The 20,494-nt window shown below is 42.0% G+C and overlaps 1 protein-coding gene across 1 annotated transcript in view; it reads right to left on the reverse strand.

Moving 5' to 3' along the window:
- Nucleotides 1-2,002: 2,002 nt before the first annotated feature.
- GALR1 (galanin receptor 1) overlaps nucleotides 2,003-20,494 on the reverse strand; it is a 330,830-nt gene continuing 312,338 nt past the window's right edge. Inside the window, exon 3 of the mRNA XM_088475974.1 lies at nucleotides 2,003-2,535. Coding sequence (XP_088332100.1) covers nucleotides 2,218-2,535 — 318 coding nt within the window. The 3' untranslated portion in view covers nucleotides 2,003-2,217. The remainder of the gene's footprint in view (nucleotides 2,536-20,494) is intronic.

Here is a 20,494-nt window from a genome sequence, read left to right on the forward strand (position 1 = left end):
TACATTTGTCCCAGATTCCTGTCTTATGTGTTTTAAACCCCCAGGAGAAAGTCTGCAGTGTAGCAGGCTTGAGTCTCGGCTTTTTGAAAAGCCAGTTTGGGACCTGGGGGTTGTGGGTGAGAGGAGAGGGAGGGCTCCACCCATGGCCACTCCAGGTTTTGGTTCTCGCAGCCTGGTAACAGGCTTGTTAGGGTTTCCACCTGAGAGTGGCCAATATAAGCCTAGTTTGTTTAGGGCTGAGTGTCTCACCTGGGAGAGCAGGCAGGGAGTTTGCTCAGAGACACTTGAAATACCTATCTGTGAGTGTTGTGCTGTGCCTTTGTTGCTGGTGAGGGCACTAGGCCCTGCCAGGTTCTGGTAGTGAGGGAACCACCTGTAAAGTTAGAGCCCAGCCAGGGCTAGGATTTATGTTTATGGTTTCTTTTTGTTGTTTCTGTTTTGCACAATAAAGACTGGCGCCGACCAGCTTGTACTCGAATCCAGACTGGCGTACTGTTTCCCAGCTGCTGTGTGTGTAAGGAAGGAGACCTCTACCCAGGAGAGGGACCCCTAATCTGACTGTGTCACAATATATATATATATATATATATATATCTATAAATAATTTCTGCACATACAATTTGACAAGACCTGTGGATAAAAGTATATATTTTCTTATTAATTACTGTAGATTGCTTCTGAAAAGGAGGAACTCACTTCAATTAATTTTTAATAAAAACATATATAATAAAATATAAATATTGTGTGGAAGTTTCATGAAAAATATGCAATGATTTAATTTTGTTACTATACTGTAAATACATTTTGTATAAATAAAGAAAAAAATGTACATTCCTTTTTACTGATACTCATTGATATTAATTGATGAATGTATTAACTATGATTTATTAGATTTGGAATGTACCTTGTTTGCATTAAAGTGGTCATGCATCTGTGATTAGTGTTTATGAACATGTGAATAATTAGAAATTGGAAAAAGATACTATACATTTAATCTGTTATATTCCCCATAAAAATTCAAACAAAATGTAAATATTCAAATAAAAGTTTGCTTTATATTTAATTTTCTTTCATTTATCCAAATCATTGCAGGACAAGGTCTCTATATATTGGAAAGAAAATCCAGTATACAGTACAGCATTACATTACATAAACATCATGCTTACATTTAATGCAGTGTAACAAGAGCACAATTTATTAACATGATCAATATATCACCTTACAATCTAATTGCTAAACTAGCAAGTAAAAACATCTGCATTTATGGAACTAACTAATCATTTTGAAATACATAAAATAGTGAAATGTACAGTTAATTACAAGGTTTTATTTTCTTTGCTTTTTTTCTTGATGCTAACATGTCTGATAATTAATTATATTAATTATTATGTAGGTGGGCAGGAACATTTTGTTATTTTTTATTATTTAGTAACGATTGATTACCATACTATAAACAATCTATTTGGTAAACAGGAATTTTCTAAATCTAGTCAGTAATCTTGTTTTATTTTATTATTGATTTCCTCAACTTAAACATTGATAAACTCAAGTGTGATTCAAACTTACTTTCCTCTTGAAAATAAATGAATAAAAAGGGTATACAAAAGTATTACATTTTGAATTCCATCTAAATAATGCTTTAATAAATAATGTCTGTATCTACTGTAATTAGTGGTTGACTATCCCATGTAGTTTGGATAGTTATTTAACTACAAAATATATATATTATGCACAAAAAATAATTTCTTCATTGTGTACTACAGCATTTCCACACTTTTAAGAAAATGTTTTATATTTGTAGCTTTACTTTACAGCATTATTTTATTTAACAGCAGCCTTAACATTTAATGTATATTAAGTTTAACATCACAATGCAACAATAATATTAATTTAATGTTGATATACCATTTAAACTGGCTCACACAGCAATTTTTATGATTTATCATTAAACATAAAAAAATATTTTAATTTACAATTTAAAAAGTTTTTAAGATACTCTTCTTACAACTCTTTTGATCAAGAGCACTTAACTTGTTTTTGAACTTATGAAATATCAGTAGCTTAGAAGATGTAACTTAGAAGATGTATGCTAACTGAAGCAGGTGCTAGCTATACTAAAACTAGACAATGTTGTTGCAATTTGAGCCAAGTATCCTTTTGTTTTGAAATATTTCAACTGTTTTAACTGATATGAATAGGATGATCATTTCATCCTAGTCAAACATGAGTGCAGTTCGTTGAAGGTGGCGTTTCGATTTTGCTTTTTATTTCTTTAGCATCACTTTGCATTGAGTCACAACCAATCTGGCATTTAAATACTTGCTTATAAGCCTTTCGAAAATTTTCAGACAGAAAAGCATAAATTATAGGATTCACTGAGGAGTTACTATACGAAAGACAATGAGCAATAATTCTGAAGACGAATGATGCTTGAGTTAGAGGGAAATTTCCAAATTCTACCCACAGGTGGATCACATGATGAGGGAGCCACGATATTCCAAACACCACGACAACAACAAGAACCGTTTGTGCAGTCTGTACAAAATACAAAAAAAGGTTTTATTTAACATATTTCAATGATATATTGTGTTCATTTTTAGGCAAACTCCCAAATTACCACACCAACATTATATTTATGAACAAGTAAAATTGGTGATTCATAAATTACATACTGTACATAAATATGCAGATGTCCCTTTGTGAAATACAGCAATGCACATCAGCATATTCACTGTCCAGTAGTTTTAGTTATGCAAACCATTTTATTATATAAGAATCACTGGACTTTGCAAAAGTTGTAAATATATAACATATAAATGTGTTGCTTATAAACTATTCATGTCCCTTTATTAAATAACCTTTAAGGTGCCTATCCACTAGAAGACAGGCAAAATACTGAACAATTACGACATTGTAATCGTGCAGTCGTTTGTCAGTCATTCAGTGTAGGCACAATCAATCATCTGCAAACATGCTAAACCTGTCGTTATCGTCGGGTTGACCAGCATGTTTGCACGATGATAGATGTCTAAAAGACCAATTTTTAAAAAAATCTGCAAACGATTTTCAAACGATTATTGAACGATTATCGAATGATCGAACGATATCGATATCATTATTGTTTAATTGCTCATTTTAATCATCTAGTGGATAGGCACCTTCACCGTTCAATAATATCATTTTCATAGAAGTAATTACATCAAAATAATAATCAGATGTAAATTAATGTAAAATATAGTCCAATGTAAAACCTGTTGCTGAAATTATTTAATTCCATTGCAGAGAATTTTGAGAAATACATTTGGTAATATTTGTCCTTTGCAGTAATTCAGTCAATAATGTTTAGTAATTGAGCTGGAAGCCGCATGTGGTTTACTAACCTTTCTTGAATAAAATTTAATTATTATGGTTAAACATTGTGTGACTAAACTACATTCTTCTGCATATATTTGTATAAATATCTTTATTTAAATATCCAAATACTGTACATATACTATACTGAATGTGTATATATACATAGCATTCACTATCTGACAAGAGAGCAGAGCACATGTGAAGATGTCCATTTCAGTCCATAAGAAAGGATTGCAGTCTGGTAGAGTTGGGAAATTATATTTAATCAGATGCCTTCAATAAATCCTGGAGGCATTGATATCTGGAAAAACATGGAAAACACATTGGAGCTAAATTAAGTGAACTGAAAGCCACTATAAAATACACCCCTGAGGAAGTCACTAGAGATTAAGGGCCTGATTCAGACCCACTCGCGAGCGGCTGTCCGCTCGCAAGTGGGTCGATGTTCTGGACTGAGCATGCGCACGACGGAGGGAGCTCCGTCGTGCGCATGTGCCAGACGCGACGAGCGAAGGAAAGTCCTTCGCTCGTTGTGTCTGATCAAAGGGGGCGTGCTGTCGATGTTGATTGACAGCACGCCCCCTTTGGTAGGCGTGCCGGGGGCGTGCCTCCCTGACGGGGGCGTTCCCACGGGAACGCCTCCCGTCAGAAGCCGGCCCACTGACATCACTAGTGATGTCAGTGGGAGTGATTTTGGCTCTGATAGAGCCAAAATCACTCCGGAGCTTGCGGTTGAAAACAACCGCAGGCTCCGGCTCGCAGTTTCGATGGTCGCGATGGTCACGACCATCGCGGCCATCAAACTGCACGCTCATATAGCCTGTGGGTGGGGACCCACAGCTATACGAGCGTCCAGGAGGACGCTCCATTCTCATGGAGGCCAGCCCTCATTCAGAGCGTGCGCTCTGCTCAGAGCGTACGGCTCTGAATGAGGGCCTAAATGCATGAGGTGGACAAGGCTAATGTGACCGAAAGGTTGATGAATTGGTATCCATGAGCTCATACCCCTAAGGGGGGAGGATAGCAAGTCTATAACATCCAACCGCATAAGGCCACATTTGCTTTTTAGAAAGATGATTTATAGATTTTATTGATGTTTTAAAATATTTAAAATGTTTAAAGAAATGTTACAGTGATTGTGTTATTGGGTGAACTCTGGTACAAAAGTCTCTGTGTAAAATCAAGAAGACTTAGGGCCTGATTCAGAGGCGCTTGCAAAAAGCTAGCGCTCGCTCTGAATCAGGGCGGGCGCATGTATTTTTAGTTGCGGCCTCATGGCTGCTCGCATAGCTGTGGGTTACCACCCACAGCTATAGCGAGCGGCCATGATGATGGTTGTGATGGTCAAGACCATCGCGACCATCGGGCTTGCGACGAGACCCTTGTGTTAGGGTCTCGTGGCCGCAAGCCCCAGAGAGCTTATGGCTCAAATAGAGCCAGAAGCTCTCTCACTGACATCACTGGTGATGTCAGTGGGGCCGCCCACAAACAGCAAGCGTTCACATGGGAATGCCTCCGTTTGTGAACCCACCCCCCACCACGCCTACAAAATCTGGCGAGCTGTCGATCAACATCGACAGTCACCCCTTTTGTAGTGAGTCCCGGAGTGAGTGCTTTTTGCGCTCGCTCCAGGGCTTGCGCACGCGCAGTGCACACACCACGCGTGTGCACTGGGCCACCATCGACCCGCTTGCAAGCGCGTCTGAATCAGGCCCTTAGGCCCATATTCAATTTGAAGCGAAAAGTCCAGACTTTTCACCTGCTGGACTATTTGCCTGTTTTACAGGCGGAAAGTATCGCGGGCATGCCCGCTATTCCCTGTATTCAATTTCAAAATAGGCGAAATCGGATGTCCAGACATAGAGGACCACTATGTGTACACCCGTTTTCGCCTGCAGAAGAAAGTTGGGTTTTTAAATAGCAGCGGCAGGTGCATAAATGCGGCTTGGAAGAAGGTGATGCAGAAGTGCATTTAGAAGGTTTTGGGGGTAAAATAACTATGCCCATCACATTTGGGCTACTTAAAAATGGGTGCAAGCATATTTTTAAGTCCCAGAAATTATTTTAAAAAATTCAGCAAAAATGCACCTGCTGCTACTCTTGTAATGAAGAAAACACCTGCCGCATATAAGGGAACCCCTCTGGACTCCAATCCGGTAATTTAGAAGTGTGTTCCCTATTTATTTCTAAACCCCAAAATTTTAATTAATTTTTTGGGGTGTCACAATTTTTTCTAAACTTTTTTTTAACACATCATTTTTAGGGACCATACCCAGGGGTGCAGGCTATTTTTTTTAAGACTACACCCCTAAACCCCAATTCTGCACTTTTTTTTCACCTACTAAAAGCATGCTAAAAATTGTCCCCATTTTTTTACATTGACTTTCTGCACCGGCGAAAAGTCAATGAAATTGAATACGGGGTTATTGGAAATAGGCGAAAATTACGTCATCGGTGAAAATTATCGCCAATAACGGACTTTTCACCCCATATTGAATTTGGCCCTTAATCACATATCTTCTTCAGTGCAAGCAGTGCATCTCCCTGGGACAGTGGGGAAACTTTTCTGTTTGGATACTAGTGCTTGCAGAAAGAAATCAACGTATTTGGACAAGTCTGAGCAACAATTCCGGGAACATATGCTTGGTGCCTACTGTAAATCCCGAGGAATTTCTGGTCCCGGATTTCTGGTTTTATTTCTTTCTAAATAAAGTTTATTATAAATAGCACTTTAGGAAATATCACCCCGATCCTTGAAAAAGGACCCAAACAGGTCCGAAATGTGTTGGAGAGTGGATTGCAAATTTACAAGAACAAGCGGTAATCCACTAGATACGTGAAGTGGCCGGCATCTGATGTCAACTTTCAGTGCCACTGCCACCAGGACTGCCGAGACTTGGGGATCCTTGGAGGGAAAACTACGAGATACCATTGGTGCTATGGTAGGGACAGCTAGGACGAACACCTGCTTCACAGACTATTTATGTGCAGTTTAACATCAGGGCTTTTATACTGCTGCAACCACCGATCCCATATTAAGTCTAAAAAGACTATAAACATTAATTTATTGTTTTCATGATTATTATGCTGCCATTTTAAGTGCTCATGTATGCATGTTAATACCAAGATATGATTATTAAAAACCAAATTCAACACCCATAACAGGAAGTATGCGAAAATGTCATATATGTACTATAGTTTTGTGATCTCGATATGTATGCCTGGGATCTGGTAACCATAGTAACATAAGACAGAGGACGATAGGCTGAAAATTACAGAATCAGTAGTGTTATGAAGTATAATACATACAAACAAACCCAAGAGTTTTGATTGTATTGAGAATGACAAGAAAAACAGAATAATATATTGCAACCTAATAGAATTATAACAAAAAAACAGGACTTACAGTATGAAAAGTATGGGAACTAAGGTATTCAATAAAAAGTGGGATAGAGAGTACACTGGAGCATAAACTAGGCAAGAGTAATTATGGACTGATTATAAGTACCTGTTAATATAATAAAGTGTCCCTGTCTGTCAGAGAGTCATTAATCATGATGGGAACTGTGTGATGAATCAAAATGGCAGTACTACTTCATTCAGATGTCATAGAGAAATAGAAAACATTAGGGTATTGTTTACAGGTTAGGGGGTCTAGGGGCTTTGATGTATTTCTTGTAGTCTTATAATATCAGGGATATCTCCTGATATCAGGGTAAACTCCAGTGCCAAACTCCAGTTTTCTTGCCCCAAGTGGTCTGCCTGTGCCAGTCAGGGACTCTCATCTGCCTGTATCTATTAAGGTGTCATCTTTTCAGCATGCTGCCATATCTGAGTTACCTCATAGTTCAGCCCTTTCCCATGGGCATGAAGTCCAGTCAGACCTTGCTCTCAGGCATGAGGACCCATCTTCCCTTGCCTTTGGTTATAAGGACCTGTCTGTCCGTGCCTTTGGGTATGAGTACCCATCTGTTCTTGCCTTCAGGCATGAGGACTCATCTGCCCTTGCCTTCAGGCATGAGGACCCATCTGCCTTGCCTTCAAGCATGAGGTCCCATCTGCAATTTCTTTGGATATGCGGACCCGTCTGCCCTTGCCTTTGGATATGATTACCCCTCTGCTCTTGCCTTCTTGCATGCGACCCATCTGCCCTTGCCTTCATGCATGAGGATCCATTTGACCTTGCCTTCAGGCATGAGGACATGTCTGCCCTTGCCTCTGGGCTTGAGGTTTCATCTCTTGTTCCCTAGTGACACTGATGCCAATCCATATGATGCTTTGTATGCTTTTTCTTCCAGGGTCAAGCAGTTACCTAGGGTTCCCGGTGTGGTCCAGGTCCAAGAGGTGTCCATCTTGCCAGAGGTCTAAGAGGAATTGGTCTCCTTGCCTAAGATCCAAGGGTCACCAGATTTCTGTTCTGAGGTTCGTGCCCAGCCAGGGTCATTTGAGGTTCCTGTCCAGCCAGTGCCATCCAAGGTTCCTGCCCAGTTGGGGACATCAGGGGTTCTTGCCTAGCTGAGGCCATCCAAGGATCCTGTCCAGCTATTTGTGAATCCTGACCAGCCATTGTAAGCTGCTCAATTGAGGTCTTCTGAGACCGCTATCCTTCCAGGTTCATCCAAGGTTCCCTCAGAGTGTCCAGCTGATGCCTGGAAGCCATCTGTTTTAATGGGGATCCTGACCAGTTCAATGCTTTAGAGTGCTGTTGCACCAGGAACTTCCAAGAACCATCCTTGGTCCATGTCACTCTTTCTCAGATAGTGGGTGAACTTTTTCTAGCTTTCAGAGGGAAAGCTTTGCAATGGGCTAATCCATTATTAGAGATAAAAGTTCCGATGCTTCATGATTTCTTAGCCTTCTGCAATACAGTCCTGCAGATGTTTGGTTCACCTGCTGCTCTGTCCTCTAGGTGTCCATCTGCAGTCCAATCTGCAAAATTTCTGCCAGCTGCCAGGTATTCTAAGTGTCCATCTGCTTCTACAACATCTCCCAGATGCTACAGTTCTAAGCCTACAGAGCATGTACAGCATTCACAACTTTCTAAGAAAATCAGGTATGCATCACTAGGTTCTTCTTCTGACCACTTGGTGGGTTCAGATCCTGCAAATACCTGGTTCTAATGCCATCTGAGATAGTAAGTAGACAATGCTGAAGATGGATTTGGACTCGCACTCTGAAAGTGAATTTTTGGATGATCCTGATTCGGGGTCCCATATTTTCAAGTCATGCTTTCTCCTTTGAGGAAATCTTGACACCAGTAAAAGGGTCTAAAGGTTCTCAGAAGAGGGAAAAAAACAAGAAGAAGTAACTTGTGGAGCATCTGGAATCTGCTCCTTGGGTAGGGGGTAATGTCACAATCTGTGCAGTTCCTCCTCCTAGCCCCTGGTGTCACTCTTTGCCTGAGATCTGTCTAGCACATTTTACCCTGGCTAGTCTGTCTGTGATCTTGCAGCCTGATTACATAATCAAGCAGCTATGGGTTGCAATTAGGGACTGGCTATTTATCTCTGCTCTGTTTTGTAATAAGTGCTAGATCATCAGGTCAATCACCATGACTGTGCTCCAGGTTTCAAGCTTTCAATGATATTCTCATTCTGTCTGCTGGTATTGGATCCTTACTCCATGCAACCAAGTTTCACTTGTGTCTCCCTGTGCTATCTGGGACATTTTACTTTATCTCCAGCAGTGAAGTATCTATAATGGGTGCAATGTGTGCGGGGCACATGGGCCCCCGGGTCCAGGGGGACCCTGCACCACACACACTGCACCCATATTTTTTTCAAACCTACCTGTCCGAGGTCCCGCGTCTGGTGTCACTGCTACTCAGAACACCGGAAAAATACCTGCTGCAGCCATTTTTCCTTGTGCTCTGCACATGCGCAGTAGACTCTGGACACTAGAGAGTGCCCGGAGTCTACTGCACATGCGCAGAATGCCGGAAAATGGCCACCACGGCCATTTTCCCGCATTCTGCGCAGTAGACTCTGGGCACACTCTAGTTCCCAGAGTCTACTGCTTCTGCGGTGGCTGGCCAGCCACATCAGTCGGCTGCCAGCCACCAGGGAGAGAGGAAGGGGCCCCGTACGAGGAGTGCACATGGGCCCCCTCCTCCCTTAAAACACCCCTGATCTCCAGTATTTGCATTTCACCAGCTTTCCAGGACTTGGTTATTAACTTCACATCAGTTATTCACGATTTTCTTATATTTCTGCACGATTTTCTTATATTTCTGAATTTACTACAATCTGCAAGTTTCAGTATCAATTTCTGTGGTGCATTTCTACCATTGCAGTCTATAACTTATGCCTGTGTTCAAGCTCTGGTGTGTGTATCTATTCCACTTCCATTTGTCTAGCCTGTATAACATACCCTTTGTTCAAGAATGGCCTGTGCTTATCCACATTCAGTACTGTGTTTATCACCAGAGACTGTTTATCAGCTTACTCCAGTATCCGTTACATGAAGTGTTGTGTCAGTATTTCTCTGTTTAAACTTGACCAACCTGATTTTCTGTATCACACCCTATGTACGTAATAAATCTTTATTAATTACATCTGGCAGCAGTGTTAAACTTATTTAGGGTGTGAGGACAGAGAGAATAATAGGCACATACATTATAATAGAAAACAGCTAGTTACTGCAGATCTAGTGGATAACTAGTGATGTAGACATAACAAGAAAAAGGAAAGAAGAAAAACAAAATGAACAAACAGGAAATAAACATAGATTAATACTTGGAGTCACCACTATAGAAAAATAAATAATGAGTGCTGTAGGTGGTTATAGTAGGACTAGTGGTGTAGACAGAAAAAGGGGAGAAGGAACTTAAAGCTCTCAGGTCCAGTGCAAAGCTAACATTAGTCAGTCTAAACAATGATAATAAAACACTAAATAGGAGTAACAGGACACATATGAAAAATATAGAGCTTGTGTCAAGACAGTGAAATAATAGCTAAAGCTGAATATGCACATATATACTCGTACAACAAATCCAGTGTATGTGGTATAGTGACATGCTATACACCAGTCACTGAATCAGGAGGGAGGTCAAGCCTTAGACCACTATGGAATTGAAGCAGTTGAACTTGTTGAGGAGTAGATGTAGATAACCAGAAGATCTTGGGGAGTTCATTCATGTTCCCAATAGATTTAAGCAGCTCATAACCTTTTAGAGGAGTCTTGATCGTGTGGGTCACACCATTCTTGGTGACCAGGAGTTGAGAAGGAAAGCCCCACTTTTACTTGACAGAGTGGGTTTGTAGGACCTTTCTGATACTAATGAGATTACAATGCTTTTTTAGTGTAGAAGGAGCTTGGTCCTGGAATAGTTAAGTTGTGACCCAGAGTAAGAGATGTCAGGTACACCTCTAACCAAGAACATAATTGTTCCTTAGCTTTAAGGCAAATTAAATCAAATGATTCCATCCCACATAAGCTGGCTGAGAGACAGCTTGGGGCGAAGGGCCCTATGTGCCTGTTTCAGATGAAGTAGATCTTTAGAGATGTCTTGCACCAGTTGTAAGAAGAGGTCTTCAAAGTATGCATAAAGAGAGTCAAAAGCTAAAGTTTTAGGAAGGTTTTTAAAGCAAATGTTGTCCCAATGGTTCTGATATTCCATACAGATGTGTCCTCATACGTCTAGCCTCAATATGCCATGCAGCGTGACTTGCCTGACGTGAGTGAGCCACCAGGTCCCATGCTACTTTACAAGGACTTTTTTTTGCTAAAAATGTGTCGCAATGAGATGCGACTAGGTTGCACCAGCAGACTATATCTGTGTGCACCTGAGTCTGTAAATGAAGCACGGAACTTGGAATGAAAATAGCTGTGGCCGATACATTGTAGAACTTCATATACAGATTCAGAGACTCAGTCGCACACAGATAAAGTGTTGCATATCAAATGAATCAGCACAGTCTGCAGAGTCTCATAGGACTTAGCATGCCGAGACAGATCTAATTTCCATTTGAAAAGTTTTAGTAACAATAACTATAATGTTCTTAGCAGAAAGTGGTGCTTCTGAGAGGGACATATCTTCTGGATCTGAAGTTGGTTCAGTAGCAGGAGATAGTTTAGCATTGAGGATAATAGGTTAGGATGCGCAGCAGGTTTCCTATGTTTCGGTGACATGACAGCAAGAAAGTCTCAAGCGATGTAAAAAGCAATAAAAGCAACATGGCAAGGAGGGGCAGAAAAATGGAGCTCCCTTATAGAGTAGAAGCTCAGCAACAGTCACATAGATGGCAGATTAAAAACATCTAACACACCACAGCCATATATAGCCCCAGATTCAGGGGGATATCATGGTTGAAATGAGCGATAGGTATGAATACCGGGCTGCCTCCTTACTCTTAGCACATTGCAATAATGCTTGTTAGCACCACAGTGTTCCAATAATAACTGGGAGCCTGTAGATGAGCAACACAAGGACCACTCAGTGCAATACTGTTCCACGTGGTGGTCACCAATAAGGATTCACTTGAGGATTAGGTAATGCAGGCACTCAGTGGGTGAGTGACACAAGATGCCGGTCCATGAGGGACCCAAGATTGGCATTTTTTAGCAAAGTGCAAATTTGTAAACACATGTTTTTTCAAGGAAAAGATAGATTTGTATAATACGTCTGTTGATTAACTGTGATGCACATGATTAATATGTACATACAGTGCAGTATGCAAATAGGTGGTCCAGACCATTTTTACATATCACTTATTAAGATGATAAACCTGCTATTTGGGTTAACTCCGATCAAATGGCCATAAAATTATATGCCTCTTAATATGTATTGGAGCTGAAGTCTTTTAATTGCTTACAATGGGTGCTTTATTTCTGCTCCAAAGAGACAGAACAGAGAGAAAAGATCAGGAATTAGTTGCAACAGATCAAATGATTGCTTTTGAAAACAGGATTGCACAGTTTGGAAAGGCTCGGTTTGTTTTATTGACATTCATAATGTTGGCATGAAAATGATGACATGGTTCTAATAACAACATGTAATATATCAACATGTTTAGTATGTTGACATTGACAATGTCAATACTAATGAAATGTTGATAAGCTCAGAATGTTGACAAAAAAAACTGGTGGTGCGGCACTCACCAGTGGTCCAGGCAGAGCCGGATTGAGATCTCATGGGGCCCTAGGCAAGATACTAGTTTTGGGGCCCTCTCCCTCAAACATTCCATAGCACTGTAGTATAATTTCTGATTCATTCCCCTGTACAGCACCCAAGAAAAGGTTCACTTCGGCCTTGAAACATTGGCTATGTATGTATGTATGTATGTATGTATGGGCTGGGTACGGGATGCCGGTGTTCAGGATCCAGATGCCAGCATCCCGACAAGGTTAGGATACCGATACCTGACGGTAAGCATCCTAATCCTACCCCTAACCCTCCCTGCAGCCTAAACCTAACCCTCCCCCTCACATCACAGCCCCCCTTTTTCCTCACATCACTGACCCCTCTCAGCACAGAACCCCCCTCCTCCCCTCACAGTACAGACCTGCTCTTTCACTGACCCCTCTCCCATCTCAGTATAGACCCCCCTCCCCTCATACAATGCCCTGTACTAGTGCCCCTTATGCAATGCCCCCTGTAGCAGTGCCCTTTATGCAATTCCCCCTGTAGTACTGCTCATTATGCAATGCCCCCTGTAGCAGTGCCCATTAAGCAGGGCCCCTTATGCAATGCCCCCTGTAGCAGTGCCCATTATGTAATGCCCCCTGTAGAAGTGCCCCTTATGCAGGGCCCCCTGTAGTTGTGCCCATATACATTGCCCCCTGTGGATGAGCCTATATGTATTGCCCCTTGTAGTTGTGCCCATATGCAGTGTCCCCATAGTGTTGCCCATTTGCAGTGCCCCTTAAAGTAGTGCCCCTGTAGTTGTGCCCCTTAAAGTAGTGCCCCTGTAGTTGTGCCCTTTAAAGTAGTGCCCCTGTAGTAGTAGTAGAGCCCTTGTGTAGTTCCCCTGTAGTGGTAGTAGTTCCCCTGTAGTAATAGTAGTGCCCCTGTGTAGTTCCCCTGCAGTAGTAGTGCCCCTGTAGTAGTAGTATCCCACCCCTCGCCCCCTACTTACCTGACTCCACGAGGCCATTGACTGGGCTGCCGCTCCCGCTGCCGTACTGACTGGATCTGACTTGATCCAGCAGTCGCGGCCGTGCAGGCTCCTCACGTCGCGGGTGATGTCATGATGTCACTTGTGCAGTGCATCACTGGGAACGCTGGCTCTGAAGCGATCGGAGGCTTCCTTATCCTCCGATCACTTCGTGAAAGCAGAGTGCAGGCTAAACGCAGTGACTCAGTGGGCATGTGCTCTGTACACACTCAGACAGGGCTGACTCTATGCAACATGAGGAGAAGCAAGGTGATGGACCAGGACCAGTCCACATTTCTTGGCTCCTTCATACTGTTCATATTCTACTACCACCACAGCCTGAGGTAAGGTAAGTGTCGCCCCTGCCTGGCTCCTCACGGGGGAGGAGAACTGCAGTGATCAGAGGCATCATGAGTACAAGCTCCTTTCTCCTGTTACGCCTATGCAGAACAATTCATCTTTGTTTATCATGCTCTCTTGCTGCAGTAGAATAGCAGCTGTGGGGAATTTCAAAATTATACAGTATATGTGGGTACATTTCTCAGCAAGTCAGAGTATAACAGACTGTAAGCTCTTCGGCCCAGCACAGTACAGATCCCCCCCCTTGTGCTATGATTGTCACTGTCCTATCTCTGTGTATGTGGATCACAGCTCTGTTGTGTGATGGTTTAATAAGTCCCTCTTACCCTTTGACATGGTATTATATTGCAGCTCCCTCAGGCTGACCCAATTAAATTGATGTAGAAGGTGCTACTGTCTGGCAGGGGAAGTGTTAACAGAATTACAGGGTTCTTTACCCACAGTAATAATTATCATATGTCACTGTGTGTTGGGAACAAAAGTTCTCCTTTATTATATTTACATCCCCTCCCAGAACTCTGCTTTAGGAAACTTCATGTGATGTGCTTGCAGTGTACATCAGCCAGACCCTTACCATTCCCACTGACAGTGTGATGAACCAGCACCTTATGAGTATATTGCCCCCTTCCCCTTCCCTTCATTGTTTAACCACTTGCTGGCATTGCATACAGACGCTTTAGACTAAATGTAGTTGCCTCCGAACTTCTAAAGCTGCGGGGATATATGCAAGTCTCCCTGTATTTTTAAAGTGCAATGCTTTTAAAGGCTAAACCAAGCTGGTTTAGCATAAAAAAGGATAGACACTTTAAAAATATGGGCTTGAAGTGAGCCGTATACTGCCACTTCAGCCAGCAACCCCTGTGGCAGCGCTGGAAGCAAAAAAAGAGAAACTGCAGTATTATCTGGAGATGTGTCCTGCCAGTGACATATCTCTAAGCAGCGCTGAGGATCAGGTGACAGGTCCCGAGGGGCCAATGGTAGTAGTAGGGACCTGCAGAGAAATGGGGTCCAGTGATGTGGGCTGCAGTGCCACCAGTAGCCAAGGGGTGGACAAGTCCCCCGGCCCCACAAGTGTAGGGCAGACCGCAGTGATAGCGGTCTGCTCTACACCGTTTACAAACACACAGCCACCAGCTGCAGCTGTGTGTTTGTAATAGCAGCCAGCTAATGAGAGTCAGTCAGACTCTCATTTGCTGCTGCGTCGTCTGCAGAGGGAGCTGGCTGGAGCTCACTAATGAGCTCCGTGTGCCAGCTCCCGCCGCAGCATGTGGTGGGAGAGATGTCATACGTCATAACGTCACTACCATCCAGGCGAAGAGCGGCCGGGACTCAGAGTGGACAGCGGCGGTCGCGTCAGGAGCGGGGATCAGGTAAGTTGAATTTTTTTTTGTTCTTTGTGTGTGTGTGTTTGTGTGTGTAAGCCTGGCACTACAGGGGGGGCACTTAAATAGGGGGTGGCAGCCACTGGGGGCACTTTATGGGGGGGTGCCCATTACTGGAGGGCACTGTATAGGAGTGGCCACTACTGGGTGGACTGTATAGGGGTGGCCACTACTGGGGGCAATTTAGGGGGTGGGTGGCCACTACTGGGGGCACTGTATAGGGGTGGCCAATACTGGGGGCAATTTAGGGGGGTGGCCACTACTGGGGGCACTATATAGGGGGGACTACTACTAGGGGCACTGTATATGGGGGGACTACTACCAGGGTCTACTATTGGGGGCACTGTATGGGTGGACTACTACTGAGGACACTGTATAGGGGGGCTAATACTGGGGGCACTGTATAGGGGGGGCTACTACTGGGGGCAATGCAGCATAGGGGGGATTGCTACTAGGGAATTACTATTGGGGGCACTGCAAAGGGGTGTGGGGGGCGCCAGTCCATTACATTGCCAGGGGTGCTTGGATCACTAGATACACCCCTGTCTCCCAGCACTCCTCACTGCACCCACCACATCTCCCCTCTCCCAGCACAGCACCCTTCACTGCACAGCAAATTCATATGAGTTAAAGAATTTATTTAATATCTATTCATATGTTGTAAATGTTATTTATTAATATTACGTATTGTGCACAAATATAAAAGTATAATGTGTACATATTTACAGTTTATAGTGAAGTTTATTAGAAAATATGGAGAAATTGGAAGTGGCAGTGCCTTAAGATGGCTGCATATTAACTGAGGGTGGGTGAGATTCTAGATGCCCCACATGCACAACTGAGCAGGGACAGCTCTCTCTCAGGGCTGGAGGACAGGGTACCTCGTGCTGGGTCCCTCGGGTATACAAGCTTCCGTAGGCAATTGAGCTTTCCTGTTTACAACAGTGGTGGCCAGGAGCTTTGCAGAGTGAAGCCAGCACAGTTAAGTACAGCTTGCAGTGGTGCAGTCAGTGGCGATATAAGAAGAACTGCCTGACTCCCCAGCAAGTGAGTACCAGTGGTGGCAGTAGTAGAATTGAAGGCGATACGGGGCTGCAGTTCCGGGTGAGAGGTGGAGCTTCCTGTTGGGGCCCAGATGCTAGCAGTAGCTGAAGTGGCGGCATAAGCTCCACCTTACCCCCTGCCACATCTCAAGGAAGGTGTCGGGGAGCAGTCTAGAGCCGCGCATACCATTATAGAATCAGTGAAAGCACCACACGGTAGCCGCCGCCGTTTCAGTGTCCCAATCTGCTGCTGGTCCTAGGCTTGGGATGCCCCTATGCATTCCAGATGTCCCTAGGCATTTGCCTAAAATGCCTATGCCTAGGGCCAGCTCTGACTGCCCCATGCTAGGTGCAAGAGATCAGTCAGAGAGACACTTCCCCATTCTTACCTGACACATCCTTGAGAAACATTTATAATGTGTAGCCATCCAGTTGTCGTCCAGTTTCAGCCCATTTCATGCAAAGTGAGATCCAACAGAGATCGGTCCGACTCGATGAGGCCTGTTTAACTCAATTGTAGGTATGCAAAATTGCATAAATATGCTTCAACACATTCGCTGTATGGTAAAATTCACTATTTGAGTCCATAACAGAAAATACATCAGCCTCAGAATCAGGCCCATAATGGACACAAGCTAATCATTATGGGACATTATACCAGTTCTAACCAGTTATATTGGAAGGGTGAACATAGAGATGAAAAAGTATATAGGTGGGTATTGTTTCTTTCTACATGGGGATCAACTGATACAGAAACTTGCAAGATGTAACCTGCGCTCAGGTCTGCATTGTCTATTGGTTATCGGAATTCTGAGATCAACATTGATGATTGATAACGGACACTGATGATTGACAAGGATCCCTTTCAGACAGAACTAAAAATATAGACATATAAGATTCTGACACTCAAAGCGTAGTATTTCTCATCACTTTAAATTGTGTCTGTTTAATTATAATTCATTTGAATTGCATGTTCTTTTGGTCATTATCATTTATCTCTGCCAATAAACTGTATGTCTATATCCATATATAGTATAATACTTAGTCTCAGCGTATATTTACCGACTGACATAGAACAAACCGAATGACACTTGTCAATCAAACACTTGGGAGTATATTTACTAAATTGGCAGTTTTTAGAAATGGAGATGTTGCCCATAGCAACACATCAGATTCTACTTAACATTTAACTAGCACCTTCTAGAAGATAATAGCTAGAATCTGATTGGTTGCTGTGAGCAACATCTCCATTTCTAAAAACTGTCACTTTAGTAAATATATCCCTTAGCATCACAATTCTGTAATCTAATTAATGCTCCGTTCCTCTCCACCTAGTATAGTCGGGTCAGTGGCAAACGCAGGATTTCTAGAAGGGGGTTTCCAAATGCTTGATTTTAGAGTGAGTGTGGCCAGTCCATGAAGAGGGCATAATTAGCACTTATCCAACTTTAATATGTGTCATACAAAGTGTATTGTGTATCATAATTCCAGCATATACAGGACCAGTGATCACATCCCTAACTGTGCATGTTTTCCAAATCTCATAGTTGGTGCACAGGTTATTTATTATTGGCTGATACATGTTAAAATATCCACTGGTGGTGCTGATTATTTCATTTGTGATACTGAGAAGAACATGCACCGATAGTACATTTCTATTATATTACTATTTCTATTGTGGTCATGGTATAGGCTGGTGAGAGGGGTTTCCAGGCAGCCGAAAAAACCCCCTGCGTTTGCCTATGGGGGTGGGAGGCCAAAAGTCTTGAACTGACATTCAGGAATGGAGTCACCTCTTCTCTCATTCATTCACTCCAGCTACACAGATCTACAACTACCCCAGTGTCTCTCTCATAATGGGTAAAAAATCCTGAAGCATTCCCCGTTGGTTCAAACACATTAACTCTATTTTGCAATACCATGAACTGGTAAACATACATATTGTATTAAATGTTTTTTCAAATGACCTGAAAAGGTGATAATTACTATAGTAAAATAAAGTTGACTTCCCTTTGACATTTTGCTGTAAAAGAAAATACTACACAAACAGTTTTTGTTAAATACAAATATAGCGGATAAGACACCCAGGAGAAATACTAGGCAGAGCAGTGTGTTTCATTTTGATAACATAGAAAATTGAGTCAGCTCATTTTTGTAGAAAATATATTACTCTTGATTTGTATTTAACATTAATTATACATAATGGTCTGCACTGTCTGAACATTCTTATAACATCTTTTATTCTATTATATTTGTGTGCCTAATTCCAGAGCCCACCTCTTAGCACATTATTGGTATCATTTGTAGTCAAGGAAACCGAAGCGCATTTATATGTTAATGGAGATGACTGGAAACATTGCTTTTATACAGTGCACATAAGTAAACTACTTAGATAAGTTTATATATCATAGCATTGTTTTTAGAACCAATCATTATTTGTAACAACATATATTTCTGTAAGTTAGTAAAGAATACATTTAGAAATAAAAACTATACAGTAGTAAAAGGTTTGTCATAGAGAAAAAATATTATTTATCAACTCAGAGTCTATAATCATGCATATCATTTAATATATCATGTACCTCACAGACTACATATGAGTAAAAATTGACAATGTGTACTTTGATACCCTAAGACTATGTGCAATAATTTGATGCTACATTATATATTTTAATTTGTGATTTGTTAAATACACATGACAACATTCCACCACCAAGTCCCAGCTCAAGTAACCACCAACTGACTAACTAACTAACTAACTAACTAACTAACTAACTAACTAACTAACTCACAAAAAGGGCTTTATGGATCTGTGAGTTTATACATGGCAGAACTTAAACAATATATAACCAGTCTGGATCTGGATCTTCAGTACCAAAACTATTATACTTAATTGTTAAAACAATTTCAGAACTCAGATAAAAGAGGAGAATGTTATAGGGTTGCAACTTGTGTAGGGTCCCAATGTGTCCCAGTTTTTGTAAGGCAGTTCTGTTTTTTCTGTAAAGAAGACAATTCCAAAATGAACTTCCTATGTAAAAGGTTTTCAGAACAGATGATACATAAAAAAACAATTGTAGTTGTTGGTGGGGAAAGTATATGTGGCAGTAGCGTTATCATTATCAAAGCATTATTTATCCATCCACTGGGCAACTGCCATTTCATTTGTTACTACTAGCATTGTGGTAAAGTTATTAGAATGAGAAAAGACAGTGAAGGTGGGAACATGAAAGAACTACTCTGTGGGGATCTTAAGTCAGAGGGGGGAATTCAAATGTTTAGCCGGCGGCTTTTTTTTTTAGTCGCCCGACAGAGCAATTCAATTGTTGCTCTGTTGGGGCGCGATAGCCGCCGGCACCGGCATTTCTGCACGCACACAGGAGGGTGCGAGCAGAAATGTGTCTAGAACACCCTGGTTAGGGCTCGCTAACCACAAATAGCGCGCCCTAACCAGGAATTAAGCCAGGTTTAGCAGTTTTAGACAGCTAAACCTCGTCTTTTAGGTGGCGAAGAGGGCGATAATTAATGAGCACCCAGAAAAATTGAATAGCAAACCGGGCGCTCATTAATTATCACGCCCAAAAAAACTATTGAATCGCCTCCAGTGAGTTCCTGGCAAACCTGAAGCATAAATTGGAGTTTAGGGACTCAAAACAATTTAGACCCTAGACAATTGGCTGCAAGCTTACATGTTTCGATCAAAATATGAACCAATATCTTAAACTTTAATTTTGCTAGACATATACAGATTTGCGATAGGAAGGAGTGCTCACAACTGGATTTTCATTTTGTATCCATATATGGCATTTATATTGCAATGTGTTTACTGACATATTTATTTTGTATTTTACTGGCAAACATAACTGTACTTCACCTATTATATTAACCAAACTGGGGTGCAGTCATCTTGTTGACATTTACAATGTTATCAACCATAACGTCAACACATCAATAGCGACAGTTATGATGTGAACATTGTTAAAATGTCAACATGGAACATACCGACATCTGCTAGAATGTCAACATGTTGACAATGTGAAATGTTGACATTTTCAGAATGACGACAGTTAGGGTTAGGCTGCATAAGTTAAGGGTTAGGCTGTGGGAGCAGAGAATTACAGTTAGGCTACAAGAGCAAAGGGCTAGGGTTAGGATGCAGGAATGTAGGTTAGGGTTAGATTGCAGTAGGGGAGCTTTTGGCCAGGCTGCGGTGAGAGGGTTAGGGCTCATGGATAGCGTTACTCATCAGAAATGCCACAGG

The sequence above is a fragment of the Taudactylus pleione genome, unplaced genomic scaffold, assembly GCF_031769625.1.
Source record: "Taudactylus pleione unplaced genomic scaffold, aTauple2 ptg000179l, whole genome shotgun sequence".
In the NCBI taxonomy this organism is placed as follows: domain Eukaryota; kingdom Metazoa; phylum Chordata; class Amphibia; order Anura; family Myobatrachidae; genus Taudactylus; species Taudactylus pleione.